Source organism: Palaemon carinicauda, chromosome 8 (assembly GCF_036898095.1).
Source record: "Palaemon carinicauda isolate YSFRI2023 chromosome 8, ASM3689809v2, whole genome shotgun sequence".
Classification (NCBI taxonomy): Eukaryota; Metazoa; Arthropoda; class Malacostraca; order Decapoda; family Palaemonidae; genus Palaemon; species Palaemon carinicauda.
Window position 1 is genome coordinate 160,692,494 of NC_090732.1, and position 25,738 is coordinate 160,718,231.

Here is a 25,738-nt window from a genome sequence, read left to right on the forward strand (position 1 = left end):
CCAGCTGCCTTCCTCCGCAGCCATCACTTTATTGCTCTCTCGAAGTAGCTCTGCCCAAAACATGCACTCCGAGCTCTGAGTTAGTGATCGAAATAATTACTCAAGGTAACTGAAATTTTATTCTTCTCGTCGGGGACTGTGATGGTGTGGCTTTCTCTAACAGTGTATGTGTGACTAATGTGTGGATATACTAATCAGGAGCCGTGAAAATAGGAAGGTAAGTTTGTTTTAGCTCAGGACATCTATGGTAGTTGTCCCGGTAGTCCCGTCCAGGAAACTTCTTTTTGGCGGGTTATTTTTTGAAGTATTTTTACATGAATCATTTGCTGATACACACCGATGGACTGCTCGGTTATGCCAGATCAATAGGAGAAGGACAGGTATTGGAATCATTAAGGAAAGTGGTGATATTGCCAAAATCAACGAGATAAATCTTCCCATTGCCCTGGTGCAAGGATTAACGCCAATCGCCTCGGGTCACAAAGAAGTTGATTTTTAATGTGCTTTTGAAACGCTTCTAGTTGTTATTACCGGGATTATTTTTCATATTTATGAAAGGACTACATCTTTGTCACGTTTTAAAGCCTTTATCGTAATATAAGGAGTTGGATGGGGGGCTGGAGGGTCCGTACTTTGGTGGGGGGTCAGGGCGGGTTGGCGGGCAAAACTATGGTCCCTCACCCGGCACATTCCATCACCACATTTTGCCTTCCATCCAGGATGCTTTAGTCGCTTTCGTTTTCATTATCACATGTATTGATGAATGGATGACTATTGTTTAGATTAGCACCGTATTGGCTTTATATCTTAAGCGTTATTATATAAGAAATGGCTACCAAATGTGCTCATTCCTGTGGGTTGGTGTGCCTATCCCAACGCGGGAAATGGCCATACAAGTTTGGTAAAATGACCATAAAAGTGATGTTGTATTGTATACTTTTCCATTTCCTTTGGTATAACTAAAGATTCGTGCCACGAGGCCCTCATGGTTATGCTTTATATTAATTTAGACGAAATCCACGTTGGTATGATAGATCCTTTGCAGTGGAGGGGCACAGGTTGGTCATCCTGTTTTGGCTTTAATCCTGTTCATGACGTCATAAATGCACAATTTCTTGCTTTGATTTGGTTATATAATCTAATAATGCTCGTCTTTTAACACAAGAGCATTTAGTATGAAATTGCTATGCTTAACATTTAATTTGGCCAAGGTAATAATGGAAGTTTGCATGCTGGACATTCGAGACCTAACTGAACTTTTTGCATGGCTTATGTTATGCTAATTGATTATAGCCTGGGGATATTTTTCAGCAAGATAGGCTTTCATACAAGTTAATCAAGCTATGGTTATTGCACTTATATGCTTATGTTGCCCTGACATTGAATAATTTTGGCTAGGCTGGTGCCAAAGGTTATGCCTGTTTTTGAGTTGGATATTTATGGTGGACAATTCAGATAAGTTTTCTCTTAAGTATTTTTAGTTTTAAATGAAAAACATGTTATTGCCTTTTGATTTGTTCAAGGCCTTTTGCATCCTCATAAGGTCATTGCCATGCTTGAGGAATGAGCTTTGGACCACTGCTTTATGATAAATGATTTCAGCTTGTTCTAGATAAGGATAAAGTTCTTAGGAAGAGCCGTTTGTTAGTGGATTGGACTACTTCTGAGGTCACAGCAGTGTCCTTCAGGAACCATGTTTAATCCCTAAAATAGTTGATATGCCTAATCTTATGTGAATCGGATATTCCAGGTCAATTTAGTTGCTTTAATTCACCATGTTGTCTGATCAACTTGTATTTAGAAATGGGCTTAAACTAAGGCCTATTATACTTAGGCTAAGCCATATATGGCGTGCATTGTAGTTGAAACTTTTTATCTTATTTCCAGGCCCTGTTAGCATCACCAGACTATCGTCGCAACACACACACACACAGCCTAATGTCTCAGACTCAGAGAAGGTATGCGGTGTATTTTGAGTGGAGATATTTCATAGGCTAATTGTATGCCATGTGTTTGAATTATCATGAGATCTTTGCATATTTCATCAGAATCTAGATTAAGTGGTTCTTTTATAAATTATTGTTCCTGTTTATTGAGGCCTTATGTCTATAATTGGGTTAGATTTTCAGTTATTAGTAACATTATTACTGTTTGCAGGCAGAAGAATGTACCTCTATCAACTCGAACGAAACCAGCTATTTTAAGAGCACGAAAGAGAAAGGTTTCTGAAAACGATGACGGTGGAAAAGAAGTGAAGCAGTCTCGGATTGAAACCACAGAAATGGTAAGAATATTTAAAAAGAAAAAAAAGAAGAGTTATGGCCTTTAATTCCTTTTCAGCACAAGCTCAGCTTGATCAAAGCAAGTTCTGAAGGGCATCAATGTTTGGCTTATTCTAGATGTTTAGGTTTCTGCATTTTATTATTAATTGGTTGGCTACAACCCTAATTGGAAAAGCAGGATGCCATAATGTGTAGTTTACATTTCTAAGGTCAAATTATTAGTGGTAGACATTTACAAATTATGGCAGGATTATAAATGAAGAGGATTTGGGTAGTGTCATAGCCTCTGTGCCTTAGTCTTCCATTGTCTTGGGGTACAGTTCTCTTGCCTGAGGGTACATTCAGGTACACTTCTCAATTCCTTGTTTTATATATATATATATATACAGTAGGGTCCCGAATTATGCTAGAATTTGGTCGATCAGTGACCTCGTATAAATGGAAAATCGCATATTTCGAAACACAACTAGCAGAAATAATTCCATTGGGGTCATGGCAACCAGCCTATTCAAACGTGTTTACCACCCATTTTCAATACTTTCTATGTACTATACTGTATTATTTTATAATATCAAATTGTTCTTGTAAATAAATCAAACATTTAATATACTTTAAAGTTCTAATGACTTGAAAAAAAGGTTAAAGTTACAACCAGGATGTGTGTAAACACCGTATATTTCTCGTTATAACACGACCCAAAATACAGACAAATTTTAATGTTTGTTATATCTATTGTTTAAGGCAACTGGTGAATAGCAAAACCATCACTGTATAGAGCAGCTTTTGTTGTATCATTGAAAATCCTAAATTATCAAAATAAAGGAGATTTTATATCACGAGTTTCCTAAACACGCCAAAAAGCACAATGAAAAATGATGACCATTGTTTTGTTTACGTTTATCTCTGATCATAACGAAGAAACGAACACATTTACACATCTTTGTTTTGGTTAGTTTTATATGATGATTTTGTTATTACCAATGTTGTTCAACATAATCTTTTTTAGAACTTCGAAATAAATGAAAAAACGTTTTCCTCTATGACGCCACCTGAAACGGAAACCTTCCATATGTTTACTGTACGCTTCATCTTCGATCATAATAAACAAACGAACGCATTAAACACACATGATTAAAGTGATAACTATTGATATTAAAAGCATATAGTAAACATTATGTTATTACATATAAATTCTTAAATTCGTAGCAAGGCGGGAAAACTTTTTTTTCATACATTTAATCAACAATAGCAAAGAGCCGCTATTAACAGTATGGTAATTTACGATAATTCTAAACTGTTACGAAAGATAATTGTCGTTTCCATATCCAAAATACTTTTCTTAGCTGCAGTTATAGGTCAACTTGTACCCACCTCAATTATGGAACCATTTGGAAAAAGATAAAAGAAGAAGAAAGTCCAGCCGGATTTTAAAGTCATCGAACAATTAGGTTACCGCTAGACCGTTTGATATGATAGAGATGGTGCGAGATTGGAGAAGTAGGGAAAATTGAATCATGCTTGATTTTTAATAAAACTCAACTTTGTGAAACAACAAAAGAGAGAGAGAGAGAGAGAGAGAGAGAGAGAGAGAGAGAGAGAGAGAGAGAAAGAATGATGGTTTTAAATGTACTAAACAATAAATATGATAGGTTATAAGACATTGGTGCTTATGTAATATTAACTGTATAGATGGTTTGAATAAGTTAAAAAATTGTATAAACAATGCTTGGTTATTGCATTCGTACGCTCATATTCTTGAGAGCGAGAGCTAGACATCAGCTGATCTGATCATAGCCAAGAGTTGAACAAAAATAAGTCAGCAATACTTGATTTATAAAACATTTCCGAAATTTAAAACAAAAATACAGGGTTTTCTTAAAGCACAATTAACTATTTAGATAGTAGCAATTTTCTAGAATAAAGTGAAGTTTCCTAAAAATAGTGGTTTGCTGACGAAATCGGATGTCATATTTTAAGCTACGATTGAAATGGACTTACACCGTATAATTTTTTTGTTTTATATTTAATTGACGCTTTTTAATAAAACCTATTTTTGGTTCTTCATCCACAGTATATGTAAGTATTGTATAACACCGGAGAGAGAGAGAGAGAGAGAGAGAGAGAGAGAGAGAGAGAGAGAGAGAGAGAGAGAGAGAGAGAATCAGCTGTTGTAATGGAATGCCATCTTTTTGTTTCTTGTACCACTTGAAGCGATGAAATGATCACCACAACTAATAATAGTCTTGTTAATTTCATTCTTAAACTCGGTTGTAATATGTGAACTAAGATTTTATTTCTTACACACATACAGAGAGAGAGAGAGAGAGAGATTTGAGTCTTTCTCTCTCTCTCTCTCTCTCTCTCTCTCTCTCTCTCTCTCTCTCTCTCTCTCTCTCTCTCTCTCTTGGAGAGAGGATTTTATAATTACACCTTGTACTATACAAAACAAATCATTGTAAAGCAAATCTATACTGTTTAGAAGATGACAAAATATTGCCGACTTGTTACCGTAATTTACGCTATTCACTGCCGATAAACGAACCCAGCCTACGTGTGAAAACCTTGAATACCCACAGGGAAAACTAAAGCTTCTATATATTTTATACTAAATAAAAATAATGCTTGAATATACCTTCATTAACAATACCATTAAAATTATCGAAAGGTTATAGAAAGATAAAGATTGCCGAGAATGTAACCACAATTCTGTTTACATTTTGTCATCTGGGTTCGCATAGTTAAAAGTTGATTTCATTGTTGATATGGAGTTTTTTCCTTAAAGAGGCTATCTATTATGAAATTATGTTAATAAAATGTGAGATAAATATCGTTTGGTAACATTTATTATCAAGCACTGTATTTAGGGCTACCAATATACCCAAAAAGACAATAGATTTGATATATTTTGTAGTGCTTGACTTGCAGACTTTGAACAGCTTTGCAGAAACAATTTTTTTTTTTTAAACTACCGACCGCATAAATGGGGAATCGCATAATTCGAACACGCATAATTCGGGACCTTACTGTATATATATATATATATATATATATATATATATATATATATATATATATATATATATATATATATATAAGTTTCTGTAGTTTCCTGTGGAAGATTGTTTTAATGTTATTGTTCTTAAAATATTTTATTTAAATTTTTCATTGCTTCTCTTGTATATTTGTTTCCTTTCCACACTGGGTTGTTTTTTCCTGTTGAAGTCCTTGTGTTTACAATATCTTGCTTTTCCAACCAGTAATGATAATAGTGGAGGAAATCAATGTTTTTTGTGTATATTATTTTTTTTATTTTTTGAAGGGCTTTAAATTTTAAATGAAACATGTAAGGGCTAATCAGCAGCCCCTATTGAGACATTTTCTTCGCTCTGCATCTGACCATGTAAACTTAATTTCATATCTCTTATGCTAATGTCGAATGAGTGGCAGACTATAAAATTTTGGCATTTGGACTACAAGTAATCTCGCCCTCCTTTGTTTTCCTCAGCCACAACCACTGGGCGATGTAACTTCCAGTCTTAATGTGGAGAAGGAGAGAGCGATAACACCAGACACTCCAGTTCCAGAAACTTGGAATAAGTTAGTTGGATCTTTTTATTCGCATATAGAGTAGCCATGCTTAAATGAACCTAATTGCTGTACAGTACATGTTTTATGTATATTTTATATTTTTATATCCATTGTATTTCATACTAAATATGCCACTTATATTTACAAGTGTCTTATTCGATGCCCTTTTTTCCAGATTCCGGGGTTTAACATGCATTCCGACGCCCCAATCTTCCCGTAAATTACCTCTTCCTAATTTAAGTTGGGCTGATCAAAGTCAAGTATGGACGTTAATGTGTCGTAAAGATCGTCTTTATCCTAGACGATCGGATTACCTCACACAGCATCCCTCATTACAAGCTAGAATGAGAGCAATATTACTAGATTGGTTGACGGAGGTTTGTATTATTTCATGTGCAGTTGATAGGGAAATTGTTTAAATAGGAGTTACTTTTATTTTGATTTTTTAATATGTATTTTATAGTACTGAAAGTTATTCTACATTATTCATACTATTTGTATACATATGATTATGTATATGTATGCGTACATTTTGTATATCTATATCCATATTTACTTTATTTTTTATTTTTACTTAATTGATGATATTATTTTGCTGTATTATTGCCCGAAGAGCTCTGCTCCACATGGGCTTGGACTGAGTCTTTTTTTCTTTTTGTAAATTTTTGAATGTAAATATTTTTTTTTTTGTCCAATAAACATTATTATTATTATTATCGAACTGTTTAGGAATTGTCTTTTACATTTAATTACTCGACAATATTTTTTTTATTTTGAAATCATTTGATGTTGATTTTTTTTATATATTTAGTTGAATGTTTTTGTAATTTTATAATGTATATTTTCTTATTGTACCATATTTTATTTTTTTTACTCAGGTGTGTGAGGTACATAAACTACACAGAGAAACATATTATTTAGCAACAGATTTCATAGACCGGTATCTAACAGGCTCACATGACGTGCCAAAGCAACAGCTACAACTTATAGGTAAGTTTTTGTCTCCATTCCAAATACTATTATTATTGTTATTATTATTATTATTATTATTATTATTATTATTATTAGCAGCCAAGCTACAATCCTAGTTGGAATAGTAAGATGCTATAAGCCCAAGGGCTCCAACAGGGAACAATATTCCTGTGAGGAAAGTAAAAAAGGAAATAATTAAATGAGAACAAATTAACAATAAATCATTCTAAAAACAGTAAGAATGTCGAAACAAATATGCCATAAATAAACTTTAAAAAGACTTATGTCAGCCTGTTCAACATAAAAACATTTGCTGCAACTTTTGAAGTTCTAGGCTCCAACAGGGAACAATATTCCTGTGAGGAAAGTAAAAAAGGAAATAATTAAATGAGGAGGACAAATTAACAATAAATCATTCTAAAAACAGTAGAATGTCAAAACTATGCCATAAATAAACTTAAAACAGACTCGTGTCAGCCTGTTCAACATAAGAACATTTGCTGCAACTTTTGAAGTTCTACTGATTCAACTACTAGTACTTATTTACTGTTTTACTTTTCAGTGTTATTAAAGAGGTTTAGGGGTCTATATTATTGAAAAGATCTATGTTGTAGAATTGTTTGGATGCATTAATCAGCATCCAAATGATAATTGTGTTAGTGATGGTTATATGTTATGACTGATTTTCTGGTCAATAGTGGTGTAGATTTCAGACAAGTGTTTTTTATTTCCAGGTATAACGTGTTTATTTATAGCAGCAAAAATTGAAGAAATATATCCCCCCAAGTTATCAGATTTTTCTTATGTGACCGACGGTGCTTGCACTGACAAGGAAATTTTGGAAAAAGAACTAGTCATCTTGAAGGTGAGCGATATCAACTCATTACAGTATTGTGTTTGTGGTATTAACCTACATTGATATAATGTGTATTGTTGTCTCTTTCATTTATGAATTTTGTAATTTTCTTAAATGAAATATCAATTTATTGAAAAAAGTCAGAAAAATTGTTTTGGTTGTAAGAAAAAGATTTTAAAATTAAAGGGAAGAAGTTTACTGATATTAATGAATTCTGTATTAACATGCAATGCAGATCAGACATTTATCCTTAGGTAATGTAACAAGTGAATTTGCATGTATTCATCATTTCAGTCTATGAATGATGTTAACAGGATATTGAATTTGTTTATTCCCTTCCAAAAGGGCTATATAGTCATGAGCAGCCTTGAAGGCTGTTAATCCTTTTACCCCCAAAGGACGTACTGGTATGTTTCACAAAAGCCATCCCTTTACCCCCATGGACGTACCGGTACGTCCTTGCAAAAAAATGCTATAAAATGTTTTTCATATTTTTTGATAAATTTTTGAGAAAATTCAGGCATTTTCCAAGAGAATGAGACCAACCTGACCTCTCTATGACAAAAATTAAGGCTGTTAGAGCAATTTTAAAGAAATATACTGCAAAATGTGCTGGGAAAAAAATAACTCCTTGGGGGTTAAGGGTTGGAAATTTCCAAATACCGGGGGTAAAAGGGTTAATTGTAAACTACCTTGGGTAAAATAAGAAATTTTTGGGTACTGGTATTGAACTAAAGGAGGAAGCTAGTGCTAGATTCTATTACCTCTTTCACAGCCATTCTATGAATTTTTTTTTTTTTTGTATGGTGATTTAAGTGGTTTTGCCACAGGCTATAGAACGTCCATCCTATAGGTTCTTTGTTTTGCTTTATGATAGATGAATTGGGTGGCTTGTCTTGTATCTGTCAAGAGTGTTCAGTTTCGGTGACTTTTTTTCATGAATTGGAATGTGACAAGATGACAATATCTAAGTTAAATAAAGGAACAGTATGAGGATTGATTAAAGTTTTGCTTTTTTATGCTCAGTGGAAGAAATGTGTGTAGGTGAGTGAATTATTGTTTATAAAGTGCAGTTGTTATTCCTTCTAGTGAAGAATGCCATAAAGTAAACAAGTTTATTACTGGCTCTAATTATCTGTGGCTTTTGGGTTACCAAGAATTAAAGTTTACTGATGTTTACCAAGAATTAAAGTTTACTGGGTTTACCAAGAATTAAAGTTTACTGGGTTTACCAAGAATTAAAGTTTACTGATGTTTACCAAGAATTAAAGTTTACTGGGTTTACCAAGAATTAAAGTTTACTGGGTTTACCAAGAATTAAAGTTTACTGGGTTAATCAAGAATTAAAGTTTACTGGGTTTACCAAGAATTAAAGTTTACTGATGTTTACCAAGAATTAAAGTTTACTGATGTTTACCAAGAATTAAAGTTTACTGATGTTTACCAAGAATTAAAGTTTACTGGGTTTACCAAGAATTAAAGTTTACTGGGTTTACCAAGAATTAAAGTTTACTGGGTTTACCAAGAATTAAAGTTTACTGGGTTTACCAAGAATTAAAGTTTACTGATGTTTGTCATGCTCATGTGCAGCAGAGAATATGATTATAAAACTATTAAATTGGTTATAATGCAGTATTCTTATTACATGGGTATAGTATGTTGACATGAAAGGCTTAAAGCTAAGGTTGTTCTACATAATGAGAATGTCAACATCAGTTTTTATAGACTATTTTATATTAGAGACAAAAACATTTCTTTAACAGATTTTAACTTCTGCCAGTTATGATTTATATTTTTCTGTAATTTTCATGTTTTATTAACCCTTTTACCCCCAAAGGACGTACTGGTATGTTTCACAAAAGCCATCCCTTTACCCCCATGGACGTACCGGTACGTCCTTGCAAAAAAATGCTATATTTTTTTATAATTCTTTGAGAAAATTCAGGCATTTTCCAAGAGAATGAGACCAACCTGACCTCTCTATGACAAAAATTAAGGCTGTTAGAGCAATTTAAAGAAAATATACTACAAAATGTGTTGGGAAGAAAAGAACCCCCTGGGGGTTAAGGGTTGGAAATTTCCAAATACCCTGGGGGTAAAAGGGTTAATACAGATGGTCCTCAACATTCAAACTTAATTGGTTCCAAGAAGCTGTTTGCAAGTCAAATTTTTTTTTTTTTAATTTTTGGCCGAGGGTAGGCCTAACCTGAATCTTATGCCTATTATTTCCAGCTACAAAAGTCAACAAATAGTCCGGTTTCATATGAAATAGATATCAGGTTATTACAGATATAGTTTTACTTACTGTATTAAATGGTATGTTTTATTTACAGTTTTTATCTTGGTTGTTTTCAGTTGGATTTGTTTGTATCCAGATGTTTGCAAGTTGAGGACCTTCCGTAGTAATAACTGTTAAGCCTTCCAAATACTGTAAACTATTTGTCCTTTAAAGCTTTTTATTGGATGCCTTTAATCAAAATTAACCCTTTTACCCCCAAAGGACGTACTGGTACGTTTCACAAAACCCATCCCTTTACCCCCATGGAAGTACCGGTACGTCCTTGCAAATAAATGCTATAAAAATTTATTTTTTTCATATTTAGGATAATTTTTTGAAAAGATTCAGGCATTTTCCAAGAGAATGAGACCAACCTGATCTCTCTATGACAAAAATTAAGGCTGTTAGAGCAATTTAAAATACATGTACTGCAAAATGTGCTGGGGAAAAAATAACCTCTTCGGGGTTAAGGTTTGGAAATTTCCAAAGAGCCTGGGGGTAAAAGGGTTAAAGTTTCAATATGACAATAGTAAATGAAATTGATGCCAAGATATCAATGTTTTCTGAAATTGAGTAAAACTAATTATAATGACTTAAGTACTATTTTTTTCATTATATTGGCTATGTCTCTAGGCCCAGCAGAATGGAATTCTGCCTTTACATTTCATCTGTTCCTAGTGATCTCTGTTAGCTGCCTCGATATTTTATTTCTTACTCATGCTGTCTCTCAATTTATTGGTAAATCTGTTGGTCTACGGCTGTTAATGTATGTTTGGTCTGCAAATGTTCTGCTTTAAAGGGCTATTCTTCCTAATATTCTTTCTCAAAACTGTATGTCTAGATTTTTTACATTATGCATTCAGGTATTTACTTCAATCGTAAATCTATTTATACTGTAGTTTTTCCCCGTGTAGAAGCAGTTTTTGTTTTGCCCAACCTTGAGAAAGCAGTTTTTGTTTCGACTGATGGCTTTTGTTTTTAATGTGTTGGCCTAATCTCCCTCAACTTTTTTTTTAGGAATCATTGTTAGTTTTATAGGCAGTTAGTAGTGGATAGGTTATTTTTCCCCACAGTGGATAATTTTACCTGTTCACAGAATTAATATTATGAACTCATGACTGGCTTGAAGGTTTTTCTAAAAATGTATATTACTGTATCTAGTCCTGTTGACCAGAATATTCTTTTTTTTTGTTCTCATGATATTGTATTAAGCATAATATTCTTTCCAGAAACTGAATTGGGATCTTTCTCCCGTGACTTCCAACTGTTGGCTTAATACGTATCTACAGCTTGCTCAAGATTTGCTGCAGAAGGAATCCAGCAAGGAAGAGAATAAGAGTGACAGCCATAGTTTTATGTTCCCACAATATTCTCCTCTCACATTTGTCCAGGTTTGTGGCAGTAAATCATTTTTGTTGGTAATCCTAAGGAGATAGTACAGTGGTAACGTTACGTGTTTGCCTAGCATTCGCATGGCAGCAGATCGATCCCTGCCCGGGACTGGGAGTTCAAACTGTTTACTGGGGAGGCCACTGCTGTGGTAGGGCACCACAGTGGGGGTTTGGGATTGCCCTGCTGATGCTCTGATGAGCATGTATTCTGATGGAACTAGAACTGAAACCAGACATCTGTAACCTTTATAATGTATGTACCCTTGTACTGTACAAATTTTTCTTAAAATTAGCATTTTTACTAGCAGAGTGAAAGTGAGAACGGGTGTAAGAAATGAGTTAGCAGCTAGAGTGGATATGAATGTGTTGAGAGAATGGTAAATGGCTGTCTGCTAAAGAAGGTGATGAATGCAAGAGTTGATGGGAGAAGTACAAGAGGAAGGACAAGGTTTGGAGTGAAGGAAGCTTTGGGTGATAGGAGGATAGATGTGAGAGAGGGAAGAAAGCGTGCTAGAAATAGGAATGAATGGAGAGCGATTGTGACACAGTTCCGGTAGGCCCTCTGCTTCCCCCCGATGCCTTAGATGACCGCGGAGGTAGCAGCAGTAGGGGATTCAGCGTTATGAAGCTTCATCTGTGGTGGATAATGGGGGAGGGTGGGCTGTGGCACCCTAGCAGTACCAGCTGAACTCGGTCGAGTCCCTTGTCAAGCTGGGAGGAATGTAGAGAGTAGAGGTCCCCCCCCTTTTTTTTTTATTTCATTTGTTGATGTCGGCTACCCCCCAAAATTGGGGGAAGTGCCTTGGTATATGTATGTATGTATGTACTAGCACAATATTATTACAGATATTAGTTTCCTATCTTTCAAACTACTGTATAAATTATTATGCAAGGGGTAAGGAGAGCTCTGCATATGAACATGGGATCTTTTTAATAACCCCAAGTATGAAACTAAAAAAATCTGTTACAAATAATTTTCAGTTGTCATATTTGTCACAGAAGCAGCTTGATTTTTTCCAATGATATGACCATGATCACAACATTATGTTCACTTAGAGATTTTAGACTTTTTAGAGCTTGATTGTTTGCTTGATTAGTATACTGTGTTATTAACCAAGTTACAAACTTGAGTTGGAAATGCAGGATGGTCCAAGCTCAAGGGCTCCAACAGAAAAAATAGCCCAGTAAAGAAAGGAAATAGATAGAAGTGTACCCTCAATCAAGAGAACTCTAACCCAAGATAATAGAAGACCATGATACAGAGACTGGCACTACCTGAAACTAGAGAACAATGGTTTGATTTTGCAATGTCCGGAAGAGCTGCTTGTTAACCCTTTGAGAGAAGAATTTTTTGGTTATCTTGGTGTTGTCAGGTGTATGAGGAAAGGGAAGAATGTATAGTGAAGAGGCCAGGCTGTTTGGAATATGTGTAAGCAAAGGGAAATGAGTTGCAATTTGAGGGATCCAATGTAATACTATCTGGCCATTTAAAGGATCCAGTAACTAGTGTTAGTATATTAATGGGTGGCTGGTGTCCTGGCACACCTACTACCTACAATTTAATCATGCTGGAACAGTATTAGAGAAAGCATAAGTTGTAGTTAGTGTTGTTTTTTGCATTGAGGAATAGTTGGCGTCCAGAGTTTTGAAAATTAGGAAGTCTTATATTGCGCGAATTTTCAGTTTGGTTGAAGCATATGAATAAGTGATGGGTAGGATTTTGAATGCTTTTCAGAGAGGCATAATATGATACTGAAAACTGTTCAATGAATATTGGTATGTAACTACGTGGTCTGCTGCCTTTCTACGCAAAATGGTGTGTGCAGTTTACAAGTTACTATATTAGATGAATTGTCTAATGAACTGTGCTTATTAGTCAATAGGAAAGAAGGGGGTTCTTGACCAAAGTTAATAATTCAAATAGGCTTTTCTGTGTTACAAAAGATCCATGATGTGAAAAATGTTGATTTGATATATTTAGCATGTAAACTTCAATTTAGACTTTATTTTATACTGTACAGTATTAGGAACATTGTCATTTACTGTATGTTTTTTAAAGGCTGTGCAATTTAATAAAGATAGTTTCTCCTTTCAAAGGTTGCGAGATTATTGGATTTGTGCACCTTGGATATGTCCAGTTTAAACTTCACGTCCAGCATGATTGCAGCTGCAGCAATGTGTTACACCATGTCTCCTCAGTTAGCCAGTCGAGTGTCAGGGTATTCAACGGAGGATTTACAGGATTGCTGTGACTGGATGGCAGCCTTTGCCATGACAGTTCATGAGATGGGTCCAGTTCTGCTAAAAGCCTTCAGTCAAGTTCCTCAAGATGATATCCATAATATTCAGACCCATTCAGTGGACTTGGAGACTTTGGTTAGTATTATTTCTATTTTTAGTGTTTATTTGTGCTTTATGAGTGGCTCCTGGTCAGAACAAAGATTGCCTATTTGAATGGTGTCGTTTTGCTCAATTCAAGTGTTCTGTAATTTTTAAACATTTAAACTTACCCGCTGGTTATATAATGATAGCTTTATGCCTCTGTCCAGCAGAAGTTCAAAACTCGCGGCAATCGCATAGATATGCCAGGTACACAGTAGCGCCACCACGGAGCTAGGTCGAACTATCCCTCCTAGTATCAGATTTTCTTTGCCGCCATACTGGCAACATAGAAATCAAATTTACTCGTGTTTAACCTGGATTTTAGCAGTATTTTGGTGATGTACTCTTGTTACGGGTTTGAGCATTCGCTTATTAGGTGTTTGTTTGATATTTTATCGCTGTTATAGCGTAAAAGGTAGGATTAAAAATTTTTCAACCTATTTTTAACTAACGAAAGCATATGGCGATAGGTAAACATCTCGCCTCATCGATGATGTCACAGTCATTTGACGTAAGCTTGAGTATGACTTGCATTTTCTTTCTTTTTCTACAAAGAATGATAAGTTAATACTATCTTACAAAATATTTAGTTATATAAAATAAAAGGATTGTTATTTTAAAAATATTTTGTCCTTTTGGTATGTTTTTGGATGATCTTCGATCTGTTTTAAAGATTATCTAGCGTTCATTTTTATTTATGCTACGCAGTCCTCATTCTATTGTTTCAGATTATAATACTCTTTGTATCGATATAGAAAGGTTCCTTTTTTTTTAAAAAACTAAGTTTTTAAATTATATTAGATAAAAGGAATATTTCATTTTCCAATTGGTCCTTTTAGTATTTTTCTTTAACAAATCTGTTTACAAAGATTAAAGAGAATTACCGTTCAGTTAATTTTTTTACAACGTAGTATTCATGACAATTGATATGATCTCACGATTCTTTGGATCGTTGTTTGCTTGTTCGTTTTTGGAATACAAAATCTTTTTGTATAATATTTATAAATGTTCCAATTGTTAAGTGTGACTATTCGTCTTTTATTGGAACCCCTTAATATTAAGGGTTGATTTAAATATATAGATATATTCTTTATTCCTATATCTATTCATGTAATATGTTAATATTTTATATTAAATATTTTGTTACATTTTATATGGGATTCAGTGACTATTGCATTCCCATTCAAGCCCTTGACAGAATTGTAAGTTCTCCCTCTAGGGGCGTGTATACTTTTGGTTTTATACCAGAGTCAAAAACGAAAATTTTTAGTGCTAAATTAGTGCAGTGAATTTTATTCAATACAGTAGAGGGTGCTTCTGTTCGGACCAGTCGTTATCCTAGCCTTAGACCTCTTTTAAGCTCCCGGACCCATAGGAGAAGTAAAGTCGAGCGGCGAAGGGAAGCGAGAGGCGTAGCCTGGCGCTTACCGTCTTGTAAGACCCGAGCAGAAGTCCCCTCAAGCGTTTTCTGTTGACGATCCCCAGAACGCTCGCCCTCGCTGTAGGTAAGACGAGGTAAAAGTGTTTTCTAACTTTAGGCGATTGCACGCATCAGGCACGAAGCTGAAAACAAAATTAAAATCATTCTTGACAGGTAATGAGCATTCAATGTTCTTACCTCTTAAAAAGAGCTGAACTTGATGGCGCGTGCCAAGCAGCTGAGCATGATGGTGTCTCCAGGTGGCTTAGCAGGTGCCTCACGCCAAGCTGAACGTGACCCTTCGCGCTAAGCTGAGCATGTCGCCTCGCACCAAGTTTAACGTGACGCCTCGCGCCAAGCTGAGCGTGACAACAAGAGAGTGTTGGTCATCTAGTTTTCACTCGACACGATCGGCATAGCTCCGAGCGTCTGAATCGCGAGCGCTTTTTAATTGCTAACATTATTATTCTGAAAGTCACGTGGTGCCGAGAGTCAAGAACTTTCATGACATCAAGTAGGACTTCTCATGAGAGTTTTCTGAAGAGTTTCCATTTTTTTTTGTACCTGCTGCTCCTCGTTCCGCCTTTTAGAGTTTTTCGCTAAGGAAGACGGCAAAAGAGAGAGTTTATTATTTTATTATTATTACTAGCCAAGCTACAACCCTAATTGGAAAAGTAATATGCTATAAGCCTAAGGGGTCCAATAGGGAAAGATGGCTCAGTAAGGAGAGTAAATAAGGAAATAAATAAATAAGAATAAATTAACAATAAATCATTCTGAGAAAAGTAACAAAGTCAAAAGACAGTGCTGATAGGGCAGTGCTTTAGCGTGTCCTCAATGCAGCATAAAGAACCTAACTGCAGATGTTGGTGCAGCAGCACGTTCAGCTGCAACAGCAGGAAGTGCATTAGGGCTTTTGTAAGAGAAGATAGTGCCTCCCTTTTTTGCTGTATACAGCCTGTCAGGATGTCAGAAGTTGGCAAAGCTTTAGTTCAGACTGATAAGAATCTTGTTCCTGAGTCTGGTGTTACGGTACAGGCACTGCCGCTTCCGCCAGACTGTTTTCCGTCTGCTGAAATGCGGAGCGTGATGTAAGCGATGAGGAAGGCGAGTTCGCGATCAAAGTTTTCTACACCGGTGTCACCTAATGTTGATCCTAGTTGGACTATGCTGCTGGCATGAAGCAACGACTCATCTGTTAGGCAGTCTTATCAGCTTGCTGTTAGCAAAGCGATGGTTCGTCATGATTCTTTTCAGGACGCGTTGTCCCACAGGTGGTCTACCAGCAAGCTAATTGTGAACAGCGTGATAAAGCTTCTATATCCCATTGAGTTTCTTCTCTTGATACCAGACATCAAACGGCCAAGCGTGTCGTAGAGTGATTACGTTCCAAGCGCGGCGACGATCGCTAGGCAGCTAAGCGCGACATTGGGCATCGAGCAACAAGCTTGTGACGTTGAGCGTCAAACAAACCGTGACGTCCAACGTCAGTCACATACTGTTCAAGCTGCGTCCAGGGAACAAAACCTCTCTGGAGACTCAAGACTTTGCTTGCAGCAGTAAAAAAGGTCCACTGGATGATCTCTTTAGATCTCCAGGATGCTTACTTCTACTTCCTTATCCATCCGAACTTCAAGCTACCGGAAGGTCAGAAAAGTCTCAATTGATCCCTTCCCAGGAGATCCTTTATTTTGGGATGGAGATTCACAGTCTGACTTTTCAGGTTTTTCATTACCTGCAAGAATACAGCTAGCTTTCCTAAGGCTTTGTGCCTTTCTAAAGAAGGAGTTTTGTTTCAGTGAGGGAGTGGATGAGTCCTGGGAGCCCTCTCTTCACTAGAACAATTTGTATGTCTGGGGAAACTAAATATACGACCCCTTCAGTTCCATCTCAATTGCCATTGGAGCAAAGAGGACAGCCTCGACAAGGAGAGCATTCCTCTTACGGAACCAATAAAAGAGTGCCTTGGTTGGTGTAACAACATAAACAGGCTCCAGGAAGGTCTCTCTTTGGAACAAAAGAGCCCAGACCTTGTGTTGTTTTCCAATGCCTCGGACTCGGGGTAGGGAGTAACACTAGGAAAGTCAGAGATTTTGGGTCTGGACAAAACAACAGCAAAGTCTCCATCAATTAAAAGGAGCTGTTAGCAGTCCTGTTGGCTCTCAAGGGTTTCGGGAAGCTAGTACTGAACAAAGTAATACAAATCAATGCAGACAACACCACAGCTTTGGCCTACATAGCGAAACAAGGGGGAACGCATTCGAGGCCTCTTTACGAGATAGCGAAAAGTCTTCTCGTTTGGGCACATCAAAGAAAGATATCCCTGTTGACAAGATTCATTCAAGGGGAAAAGAATGTGAGGGCAGACAGCCTCAGCAGGAGAAATCAAGTTCTCCCCACAGAGTGGACACTGCATCTAGATGTATGCAGGAAACTGGTGGATTTGGGGCCGCCCTCTCATAGATCTATTCGCAACTTGAAAAACAAGAAGACTAGAGAATTATTGCTACCCAGTTCCGGGTCTCGAAGCGTCACACATAGACGCGTTCCTAATGGATTGGTCACACCTAGATGTGTACGCTTTCCCTCCATTCAAAGTACTACAAAAGTTTGTGTCTCACGAGGGAACCAGATTGACCTTAATAGTCCCCTTCTGGCCATCAAGAGGTTGGTTCACAGAGGTACTGGAATGGATGATGGATTTTCCAAGAAGCTTGCCATTGAGAATAGATCTTCTCAGACAACCCCACTTGGCAAGAAACCATCTAAACCTCCAAGCTCTATGTCTGACTGCCTTCAGACTATCGAAAAACTCGCAAGATCTAGAGGAATTTCGAAGGAAGCAGCCAAGACTATTGCTAGAGCAAGAAGAACTTCTACTATCAGGGTGTACCAATCCAAGTGAAAAGTTTTTAGAGCATGGTGTAAAGCTAACTCGGTTTCTTCATCCAATACCTCTATACTGTAGCTCAAATTGCTGATTTATTTTTAGAGCTTAGAAGAAGTCACAATTTCTCCTCAACCATTAAAGGGTACAGGAGTATGTTAGCAGCGATCTTCAGGCATAGGCATTTAGAGCTCTCAAATAACAAGGACCTTCAGGATCTCCTTAGATCCTTTGAAACCTCTAAAAAACGTCGACAGGATTCACCAGCCTGGAATTTAGACGTGGGTTTAAAATTTCTTATGAGTGACAGATTCGAACCTTTAAACTCTGCTTCTTTTAAAGATCTGACTTTGAAGACTATTTTTAGTAAGCTTAGCAACAGCTAAAAGGGTCAATGAAGTTCATGCTTTTAGCAAAAACATTGGCTTTAGAAATGGCAAAGCTATATGCTCCCTGCAGCTTGAATTTCTAGCCAAGAACGAACGTCCTTCTCACCCATGCCCAAAATCTTTCGAAATTTCTAACCTCTGATTTGGTGGGTGAGGAGCTAGAGAAGGTTCTTTGTCCTGTTAGAGCACTAAGGCTCTATTTAGACAGGACTAAAGGTTCAAGAGGCAATTCAGAAGCTCTTTTGTGTGCAGTCAAAAAGCCTGCATTTCCTATGTCTAAAAATGCCTTATCATATTTCACAAGACTTTTGATTAAAGCTCCTCACGCACACTGTGGTGAGGCAGACCTTAAGCTCCTGAAAGTTAAGACTCATGAAGTTACAGCTGTGGCAACTTCTATAGCTTTTAAACAAAATCGTTCTCTGCAAAGTATGGTGAATACAACGTTTTGGAGAAGTAATCTGTATTCGCATCACTTTATTTAAAAACGTGTCCAGACTGCTACACTTTGGGTCCATTCGTAGCAGTAAATGCAGTAGTAGGCGAATGATCTACCACTACACTCCCTTAATCCCTAGTACCCTTTTCCCCTCTTGGAACTTGTATATATTTTTATGATTGGAGGAAATTGTTAGACAATCTTCCAAAATCTTTGACTTAGTCAGGTTGTCATTTGTTCCTTGAGAGCGCCCGGAACAAGGGTATTAGTTGAGGTCCTGTCAGCATAGAGGTTATTTCACCGTTTGACAGCTCCTAGAGTTCTTCAGCCCCCTGGGTGGATTGCTGGTTCTCAAAGGACAGCAGATTTGTTAATGCAGAAAACCATTGAAGTCAGCTTCCTTAATAGTTACGAACCCTTAAGCTAGTTTTGTTTTAAACTCTTAGATGAAATTCCATTAATGTTGCTGTCTCTGACCCGCCAGCAAGGGTGTCAATCAGCTATTATTATATAACCAGTGGGTAAGTTTAAATGTTTAAAAATTATATTTTCATAATAAAATATATTTTTGAACATACTTACCTGCTGGTTATATAACTTAAAATCTCCCCCTCCTCCCCTCTAGAGACCTATGGGCATGGAAAATCTGATACCAGGAGGAATAGTTTGACCTAGCTTCATGGTGTGGCGGTAGTGTATACCTGGCATATCTATGCGATTGCTGCGAGTTTTGAATTTTTAATTTCTGCCGGACAGAAGCGTAAAGCTATTATTATATAACCAGCGGGTAAGTATGTTCAAAAATTTATTTTATTATGGAAATATCATTTTGCCTTTCCTTCTTATTGATCTGCTTAAGAAAGAAACTCCTTTTGGTTGTGCATTATAATCTTAGAATATTGAAAATTTTATTCATAATGTAAGAGTAAGAACATTTATCAGTATAACTACAATACTATTAATCGCATTTATAAAGATAATCTGACGAGCAATGTGAAGTTTATAAGTCAGAAGTGGCAAAAAAAAGTATTAAAACTAGGGTTATATTTTACTCTTGTAATTTGGTACTTACATGCTATTTCAAAGTATTTTTACGTTACGTTTTCCCTTTATGAGGTTTTTTTGTAAAATTATTTTCTTTTCACTCTCCATTATTGTGACCTTGCTGCCTGAACTTCCATCAGGTCAAGGCCTTCCTTTCTGTCTTTCCCTTGATTTTATGAGTCCTACTGCCCTATCCAGCTATTTGAAATGCTTTTTTGACTAGTTATCATTACTTCTCATCTAATTTATAAACTCTTGGTCTGATATGACATTTCCTCATTTGTATTTATCTTTTCAACCTTGTATGATTGTGAATGTTGCTGTCTCACAGGATTTTTTATACAGGAGAGGGGGTTCCCAGCCCCCTCGTCCCGTCCCTTTTAGTCGCCTCTTACGACACGCAGGGATAACGTTGGCGCTATTCTATTTGTTTTATGCCCCCGCGGCCACAGGGGGCATAATTAGCAGTACCAGCTGAACTCTGCTGAGTCCCTGGTTAGGCTGGAGGAACGTAGAGAGTAGTCCCCTTTTTGTTTTCTTTGTTGATGTCGGCTACCCCCCAAAATTGGGGGAAGTGCCTTTGGTTTATGTATGTATGTATGATTGTGAATCTTGATATTCAAAGTATTGTTAGTAGGTCTAGAACATTGCATCTTCCTAACCCAGATCTCACATTGATAATGTTTTGTTATTGCATGTAGGTATAGAATTACCCCGTGATTACACATTTACTTTTCATGAAAATAATGATTTCCATTTGCACAAAAGATATGTAAATTCTTTATTCTGCCTTTTGTTTTGGTCTGGTCTTCAGCAGTGGGCTGCAATCATCTTATATTGTTGTAGTAAAGCTTAATGTTTATAGTATTCCTTATCAATTATCAGGATGTGAATCTCTGGCATCACTGTTCAGTTAGCTGATTTTTCTGTCCTTTAGCTGGTGCTTTTATCTTCAGTTGTTGGGCAAGATTTTGTGGTCAAATTAATTATGGATTTGGCAGTCGTTCATTCAGCTCAATGTACTTTCCGTGTAAGATTTGTAATTTGGATCTTCCCTGACTGTCACTCGCCATGTTATCAAGTGCTCTACTAGGTTTGCAGCGTACTGTAGTGAGAAATTCGATTTTTGGGGAAATTTTTTTCATTCTGCTTTGAATATTGTTCTCTGGTCATCAGCTGCGCTCAGTAATTTTGTTGGACAAAAACTTATAATCCATTGAATTGTTTATACCTTATCTCGATATTAATCTTTAGCACTGTTGTTCAGTGTGTTCTTTGTTCATGCTACACAACATTTTTCATAATTCGTACCATCCTTTATATTCAGATCTTAACCATACAGTACGTAGTACTAGGGATGCTGTTCATTCCAACCGTCTTGTCCTCTCCATCAAGGTCCCAAACTAAACTATTTTAGAAATTTCATTCCAGCTGTGACTAGATTTTGGAAAGTTCTCCCTTATCTGGTAGTTGATTCGGTGGAAATTCATAAGTTCAGACTTGCTATACTTTTCTGTTGAACAGGTTGACATAAGTCTTCACAATTAGTGTTTTTAATGATCTTTATATATATATATATATATATATATATATATATATATATATATATATATATATATATATATATATATATATATATATTTTTTAATTCTATATCCTTTCTGCACTGGGGTTTATTCCCTGATGGAGCCCTTTGGATTGTAGTAGTCTGTTATTCCAATTATTATTACTAGCTAAGCTACAACCTTAGTTGGAAAAGCAGGATACTACAAGCCCTATGTCTCCAATGGGGAAAATATCCCAGTTAGGAAAGAAAATAAGGAGATAAATTAAAAAAAGGAAAGAAAATAAGGAAATAAATAGAAAAAATGAGATGTAAAGACTAGAAAATATCATTAGTCTACTTGTTCTACATATAAACATTTGCTGCAAGTTTGAACTAAGGAAGTTCCACCAGTTCAGTTGTAAGATTAAGATCATTGGACAATCTGACCACACCTGGAAAAAAAACTTGTATATGTTGAGTGCTGAGCCTTTATGATGGAGGAATTAAAACTTGGAATTAACTGTATACCTAGTACAGGTTGGTAGTCTTCAAAGATCTGAATACTGTACAAAGATGGTCAGAATTATGAAACATCTTATGCCGTCATGCATAATGGACTAATTGAATGACAGCCAGATAATATCAAGATTGGGAATAAAATTTAAGAGTGCAAGTTTTTCTCCAACAAAATAAGATGAGAGTCACCCGCTGGAGAACAATACTCGAAACAAGGTAGAATGAACGAATTAAAATATTTAATCACAAAGGACTGATCACTTACGTCTTATAAGATTTAATCAATTAGCTATTTTTTGTGTTATTAAAAGTAGACCGGATGTGCTTCTCAAAAGTAACCTCGCAATTGAGAATCAAAACTAAAATTTTAAGTCCATAACTTACAGTGATGCCTTAAGTTGTTAATATATGAAAAAGTGCATGAAGTAACAGATTCCAGGGTATATAAAGCTATACCCCTCTTCACGAAAGAATCTGCTTACAAAATTTTCACCCCGCGAAACAAGATGCGAATATTTTTATGGCTGACATTGTGATAAATGTTTCATGTTAGGAAAAGATTTTCCAGCCAGGCCGAGAATAGAATAGTCACCCATTAAATAAGTTGAAGCAAATGAGTGTACACAATAGAAAATGTAGCTGTAGTCTATAATAGGGGTAACTATAATAGTACAATTCATATGGTACTGTATATTTTCTATATGTGCAATATTGTACTGTATGTATTGTATTATTTTCCATTTATTATATTATATTTTAATAACTACTTAATTTACAAGTATTAACAGTTAGTTTAGGTAGATTGAATGGTTCATATATTTTTGGCTGTACAGCATTTTCTTGTGGTTATACTGTAGCTTTATTATAAGATTTAATGTGTTTTGTAGGGTTTAGAACGAATTAGGAGATTTACTTGTAAAATGTGACTCGCAACACTAATAAATCACGTTACGAAAGCCACTCCAGAACGAATTAATTTTGTGTTGTTAGGCAATACTGTACAGGTATATTTAGGTCCTGGCTGACAAAGGTTTAGCAATTTAGGATACATACAGTTGGCATAACTCTTAGTGATATTTTAAATTTCTCAAGTTAAAGAGAAAGCATATGATGTCATGTGGGAGAGCATGTACTTAAGGTATTAAAACAATTTTGTAAATGTTTATGGCAACCAAAACATGTAATGGTCATAATATTTGGAGATTATGAGGTGATGTGCATCAGTGTGCTTCCAGGGAATGTTTCTGTTGTAGGTGTTTATTGATAACGACTATGTGTATGGTAGTTTGTAAGGTTGAAAATTTGTTTCTGAAAAAATATCTTGTGACCTGTAGATATTCACTGTAGTGCAGTATACTGTTACTTTTCCTGAAATTCTTGTGACTTGAAAATAGTTGGCAAATATAATTTTTCATACGGCAGGATAGTGTAATTTTCTCAGGTGAAGTTGCAGCTGTAATTTGTGATTCTTATGGTACCGTCTTTAGTGACTGTAGTATTGCAAAATGATAAAGTTGTAGACCAGATGGTCCAAAGTGTAACTTGAATTAGGCCTATGTAGTTGGCAGGAACTAAAGTTTCTTTTGGGTGTTTTGGGTTTAAAGAAATAGAAGTTCTAGATATATAGCAGTTTTCATGTAAATAAGTGTAAATTTATAAATTATGAGCATTTTTAGTCATTTTCAGGTTGTTTTTATGTGAATTACAAATTTAATTTTCAGGGTATACTAATAGTGTTGATAATTCAGCATTTACATACCGGGGGTTTAGGAAATTAATAGTTTTTTATGTGTTCCAGCATACAGATACTTTATTTATTTACATACTGATTTTATTGTAAATTTTTTACCTTTTTTCTTTTTAGGAGCGAGCACAAATTAGATTAAGCCAGATTCGATCATCATCTTCGCGCAAAAGTCCACAGATGAACGAGGTTTCTGCAGGATTACTTACTCCTCCAAAAACTGATGAGAAAAGCCGATATCTTGAAGAGTACGTTGGATGAGAAGCTGTCTTGATTCTTCACATGCAAGGAGCCATCGTTTGGATCAGTCCAGAAGGCATCTGTCATTATCTGCATGATCTCCCCTAAGGTAGATAGGTTTGCAAACCCTTGAGGTTTCTTCTAGTAGCAGAAATGAAGATATAAGACAAATGATTTACTGTAATGACTGCATGACCACCTTGTTGAATCAGTTTAATAATACATATCAGGCTGTTGTTGCCATGCTTACATATCATTATAGGAATTTGTTAGAATTAAGTTAAATCAGATGAAAATAAAAAGAAAATTCCCCGGTTCAGCTTGCATACTAATACTGTATGTATCAGTGGCTTAAGAGTGTTATTAATAGATTAATTTATGATGTTCTGATAAATTGTTCACTGGTGGAATTTTAGTCAGAGGTATGAAAGTTGATTTTTGATGTAAGTAAAAAATTGTGATCACCTTAATTTATTAACCTTAAAGAATTTCATATTTTCATATTGTTATACATTACTTGGGTTTTATTATTAATTTATAGTAGCTTGTATATATCCATATAGGTTTCAAAAACATTTGTAACCAAAAAAACTGTGTTAGGAGGCAGGATAAATACTATTGTATTTTTCACTTTAGAATGTTGCAATAGGAGAAATTCTGCTGCCATACAAGCAGGCTGTGTACATAGCGATGTCTTATGCCTGGCAGAACCATTCTAGTCTATTCCTATAAGGGAAGGTCTTTTTAAATTTTTTTTATGCCTTGTGCAATGGTATATATGAAATGTACAACGCATCGCTTCCATAATTTCATTTTAATTCATTGGAAGCACTCATACACTGCCAGCTCATTTCCAGAGCTTTCTATATGTGCCTTATATGAGCTTTTTATATAATGTATATACAAAGTACTAAGTCTGGTTTGAGAGGTACATACTAATAATTGACTTTTATATTGCACTATGTCTGTGTGATGCTACAGGGCTTGGAAATAATTGTTTCTTTACAGTCTCATGGTGGCATATGAACTAGGGAATAATGTGTGTGGCTCCCTAGTTCCTTTTGACATTTCTGTGCCAACTTGTAATACTGTACAGTACTGTATTTTCAAAATATTAAGGGCATTTTATCTAAAACTCCCTAAATGATTTTATAACATTGTTATTCAAGGAGTTTTGACTCATTCTTTGATAGTAATATTTGTTTTTCCCCCTGATGTGTAATCAGTAGTTTGAGGGGGCTTTTCAACTTAAACATCCGTCAGGTGATGTTTGAGTTTTCCCATTAGAAAAGACAGTTAAAGGTCGTAGGTTTTCATAATGATTTCTTTTATTGAATTTGAAAGTAAAGGAAATTTCAGGTTGCTGCCAATTTTGAGCATGTTTATCTGCATGTTTGTGGATCTTGTTTTTTTTTTTTTTTATCAGTATGTCAACTTTTAAAAGCAGGGTAAATATTTGGTAAAGGATTTCCCCATGCGCTTGCTAATTTGATTATTTTTAATGACGAGCTGTTAATTATGAGATTATGAATTTGTATTTATCAATGGATTCTGTATTAATTGAAAATTGTCATTCTGAATTTCAATAAAGATTAAAACTCCTTTAGTATTTTACTAGCATTAGGGATTCATGAGAGGTGTGCATCAAACCATACTGTACGTAATGTATTTTATTGTGTAGACAAATTTGAAATATTTTGTACAGTGCTGTGATACAATTGCAGTTCTATAGTTTGAATTCAAACTATAACTTTGTCTAAAGCA

General features: G+C 35.6%; 1 protein-coding gene across 2 annotated transcripts; it reads left to right on the forward strand.

The window, feature by feature from the left end:
• CycE (cyclin E) lies at positions 1-25,576 on the forward strand. Of its 2 annotated transcripts, none has more exons than XM_068379225.1 (10): positions 1-105; positions 1,888-1,958; positions 2,158-2,284; positions 5,788-5,879; positions 6,046-6,247; positions 6,749-6,860; positions 7,577-7,707; positions 11,206-11,367; positions 13,465-13,743; positions 23,855-25,576. In XM_068379225.1, exons 2-10 carry the CDS (start codon positions 1,939-1,941, stop codon positions 23,993-23,995), a joined length of 1,266 nt encoding a protein of 421 aa, XP_068235326.1. In that variant the 5' UTR covers positions 1-105; positions 1,888-1,938; the 3' UTR covers positions 23,996-25,576. The 2 variants fall into 2 exon arrangements, with proteins under 2 accessions (XP_068235326.1, XP_068235325.1); XM_068379224.1 differs by having other exon boundaries at positions 29-217.
• Positions 25,577-25,738: the final 162 nt, after the last annotated feature.

Bases quoted from the DNA above. Each gene is read 5' to 3' on its own strand.
- CycE (XM_068379225.1), top strand. From the start codon at position 1,939: ATGTCTCAGACTCAGAGAAG. The intron at 6,248-6,748 runs GTTTGTATTATT...TTTTTTACTCAG, and splicing joins TACTAGATTGGTTGACGGAG to GTGTGTGAGGTACATAAACT. The intron at 11,368-13,464 runs GTTTGTGGCAGT...CTCCTTTCAAAG, and splicing joins CTCCTCTCACATTTGTCCAG to GTTGCGAGATTATTGGATTT.